Source organism: Triticum dicoccoides, chromosome 6A, assembly GCF_002162155.2.
Source record: "Triticum dicoccoides isolate Atlit2015 ecotype Zavitan chromosome 6A, WEW_v2.0, whole genome shotgun sequence".
Classification (NCBI taxonomy): Eukaryota; Viridiplantae; Streptophyta; class Magnoliopsida; order Poales; family Poaceae; genus Triticum; species Triticum dicoccoides.
The window spans coordinates 541,079,136-541,083,093 of record NC_041390.1 but is presented as its reverse complement, the minus strand read 5'-3'; the positions used below and the strand labels follow the sequence as shown (position 1 = coordinate 541,083,093).

General features: G+C 50.1%; 1 protein-coding gene across 1 annotated transcript; it reads right to left on the bottom strand.

Moving 5' to 3' along the window:
* Nucleotides 1-1,614: 1,614 nt before the first annotated feature.
* LOC119319605 (probable peroxygenase 4) lies at nt 1,615-3,150 on the bottom strand. Its single transcript, XM_037594056.1, has 5 exons — nt 2,978-3,150; nt 2,774-2,884; nt 2,559-2,644; nt 1,978-2,198; nt 1,615-1,906 (listed from the first exon to the last, which is right to left on the bottom strand). Exons 1-5 carry the CDS (start codon nt 3,060-3,062, stop codon nt 1,762-1,764), a joined length of 648 nt encoding a protein of 215 aa, XP_037449953.1. The 5' UTR covers nt 3,063-3,150; the 3' UTR covers nt 1,615-1,761.
* Nucleotides 3,151-3,958: the final 808 nt, after the last annotated feature.

Here is a 3,958-nt window from a genome sequence, read left to right as displayed (position 1 = left end):
ATCTTCATCCTACGCCTCCTACGGATTGATAAACCTTAGGTCATCCACTTGAGGAAAATTTGCTACTGTCCTACAAACCTCTGCACTTGGAGGCCCAACAATGTCTACAAAAAGAAGGTTGTGTAGTAGACATCAGCGTCCACGAGGAAAAATTGGAAGGTGCGCGAAGCTCTCAGCAACGATGTGTGGGTCTCGAGAATATGCATCCCGGACTCGTTTTCACTGAATCACTTACGTCAGTTTGTCACCCTCTGGACAAGCTTCGTGGCTTCCATCTCGAGGAGGATGCCGAAGATGATATTGTATGGAAGCACACCGCTAGCGGGCAATACACGGCCGAGTCGGCATACAAAGCGCAATTCCTTGGCACAATCAAATCCCCTATGGAGCACACTGTGTGGAGGGCTTGGGCTCCCCCCAAAGTCAAATTCTTCGCTTGGCTGGCTATTCAAAACATAATTTGGACGGCAGACAGATTGGAGAAGCGCGGATGGCCAAACTGTGGCCTTTGTACACTTTGCAAGCAGGAGCAAGAGTATGTTGACCACCTTTTCTACAAATGCCGCTTCTCTATCCGCCTATGGGGATTAGTCAAGGACCGGCTGCAACTGGTGAGCATTGATACTTCCTCATGGCACCTCTCAGGCAACATCGAAGAGTGGTGGGTGGGCCTCTCCGACACATCTATCCCCAACAGGAAGGCGATGGCCTCGCTCACCATGCTAGTCGCCTGGACCATTTGGAACGAGAGGAATGCGCGAGTGTTCCGTCAGAAGAGTGCTCCGCCGACAGTTCTACTCGCCAACATTAAGAAGGAGGCCACGCTTTGGATATCAGCGGGTGCAAGAAAGTTGGGATACTTGACGACGCGAGAGTAGTTGGTCACCTTTATTTCGGGTGTTGCGGCGCTGTCAGTGTTGTAACACGAACATAAACTTATTCCACTTATTTAATGAATGAGGCAAATCTTTTTGCCTCTCTTCAAAAAAAAACTTGGGTGCCCATTGGACACATGTATTCAGTTTCTGGGGAATGGGTGCCCGTGGTAATCTCGATAAAAAAGTCAAAAGAATCCTACTATGTATAAGAATATATTTGGATAGATCGTATGTCGGACCGTATTTCCTTCGCCACAGATACCATGGGTACCCATTCCCCACAAAACTAAACACGGGGTGTACGATGGGCACCCATGTTTGATATCCCAAAACTTCAAATTTTTTTAAATTTCCTAGTATTTTAATGCTATATTTATATAGGGGTGTGTGGCACCTGGGAGCTACAATGCATTTCCCCTATGGAGATGCCATCCTGAAACTTATATTCTGGCCTAACAATTTGCTGCCAGGGGCCATCACTGCTCTCAAGCTTCCACCACCATTTGCTCAGCAGGCTAATATTGAACAGTCTCGATTATTCACACCCAAATCCTCCTTCATGTTTGGGCACTAGTAGTCACCTGTAATAACAAGTCAGCTGATCCATCGAGCTCTAGACCAATCGAGCTTATAGTACGCTGAAAAAAGACCAGTCGTCCTTAGGAAAAAACGTTCATCACACAAGGATCTTAGGAGAAAACGCCGGATCTGCAGAAGCAGCAACGGCCATGCCAAATGGAGGACTAAATTATATTTGCATTAACAGGTTTCATTTTTAATTGTACAGCGACAGCACATGTTCAACGAACAAGACACGAATAATACGGAGTACAAATTCCATCTCGAGGAAAAAACACGGGGTACAAATCACGGTCGGGGTCGGTTAATTTCCAGACGAAGCAGCCTTCTTGGCCAGCTTAGCGAAGAGGCTGCCGTCGTAGACGCTGCGCGCGGTGTCCTTCTGAAGGAAGCCGTCCTTGTCCTTGGCGAGGCTGTAGAGCATGCCCCACTCCGCCTTCGACGCCGCCCTGCAACCGCCGGCGGAGTTAGCACGGCGACACCTCGACCGTCGGCATGAATAAGAGAGATAAATTATTACCATCCTTTGAAGTCACCCTCCTTCCTGTTGGCAGTGCGCATCTCCCCCAGCTCGTCCTCGTTCAGGGCGTTCGGCTTGACCTTGGCGTACTTGGCGAATATGTCGTTGAACTTGGCCGGAACGAACCTTCCTTGAGCATCGTACGAGCCGCTGTCGCTCCCGTGGATCCCTTTATGGATGTTGGCTATGTAGATGTCAAACCGCGACGTCGTAGCATTTTCCTGCATGTTATGTTTGTATCAGGTACTGTGTCCACGGGTTCTGTACTCGTGTCAAGAGTAGGGCACACAGTTGCAGGTGTACACAAAAGGACGTGTTGGACGACAAGTGTGCTTGCGCGTAAAGCGTTTATTTAGGCCGCCAACCTTGCCATATATGCACCAAACTAACTGACTATGAGGAGACTGGAGGAGCACGCCGAAGAAAGATGACCTTGTAAACTCATAACTGTCGCCTACGAACTACTGAACAAGTAACAACCCCGATGATATTTGACATGGATTAAGCGCCCAAGGGAACATGGAAACGGCATGAGATTGTTTACGCGTGTTGGACAAGTGAGAGAAAGAGCATGGCCGTACAGGTCTGGTCTTGGGTCCGATGGCTCCGTTGATCAGGGTCGCGCTGGCCGCCGCCTCGATAGCTCCGAGACCGATGGCACGAAGCCCTGCATGCATGCACACAAAGGGGCAAAATTAGAAGTCTGCGACGACGGCCAGCCGTCGATGCAAAAAAGGACCGAAGCCGATAAACAAGGGGGGCGGAGAAGACGCGTGATCGACGGTCGTTTCCTCACCTTGCTCGGTCTCGGAGAAGGAGACGATGCCGTCGTTGTCGGTGTCGAAGAACGCCACGTGCTTCTCCAGCGCCGTCGTCCAGACCGGAGCCGCCGCCGCCGCCTGGCTCCCTGTCAGAATCGAAGCGAATCAGTTAACAATTCAAACAGAAATGGGCGATATATACAAAAAGATCGTGCACCGGCCGGAAACCATCGACTTACAGGAGGACACGACGAGCAGAAGCAGGAGGGGCGCGGCCGCCGCCGCGGGCAGAGATGACAGCCGACGTTGGCCGGTGGCGCCCATCGTGTCTGGCGATTCCTCCTCTCTCTCGACCCTCTCTCTCTCTCTCCCAAGCTGACTCCCGATCTATCCTTATCTATCCCCTGGTCGAGGCTGCGTCTGCGTTGCCTCTGAGCCTCGACATGCGGCCCTATTTATAGGACGGCCAGCGCCCCGGGTAGGCGTGTGGCGGCCTCGCCATCCCATCACAGGCGGCCTGGGGAGACCTCACGCGAATTCATTTACAGCGCAGAAACGTGGACCGCCTGCCAGCAACAGAACGACAGAGAAGCTTTGGGAATCCAGCATGCACGACCGATCGGTGCGAAATCGCGAGATACGCTGCAAGTAAATGCGCGGGTGTAAATTTGGAGGACAAAATTAATATCCACCAAGAATGCGGATTGCGCACAGGCTGTGAGTGCTGATTTTCCTTTGTTTTTGATGGAAGGCTGTGAATGCTGATTAATGGAGAATATTTTGTATACGATTTGTCGAGCACTGAAACATGCAAGACGGGAAATGCACATTGAACGTTAGATATTTCCCATGCCATGCATGGGCCGAACAGACACTTCTAACCTTTTTTATTCTAGAATCAGATTATTTTCTTTCTTTTTGAGGCAATTGAGAATCAGATACTTATAACCGGAATCCCCTATTTGTCGCTCCTTGCGTCGAACTGTCGACGCAACGCACAGAGCTGGCGATCGAAGCGCTCACGTGGGCCAGCCCGTTAATCAATTGGGGCACTTTCCGGTTTCGGCAACCTTCTAAAGTTTCCCAGCCGGGTTTTTCTGATTTTGGGAAACTTCTAGAGGGTTCCTAGAACAGTTTTTTTCTTTTGTCGACCTTTCTGCTTCTTTTCTTTTCCTTTTTGATTTCTTTTTTTCGTTTCCTTTACATTTCAAGTCCATTTT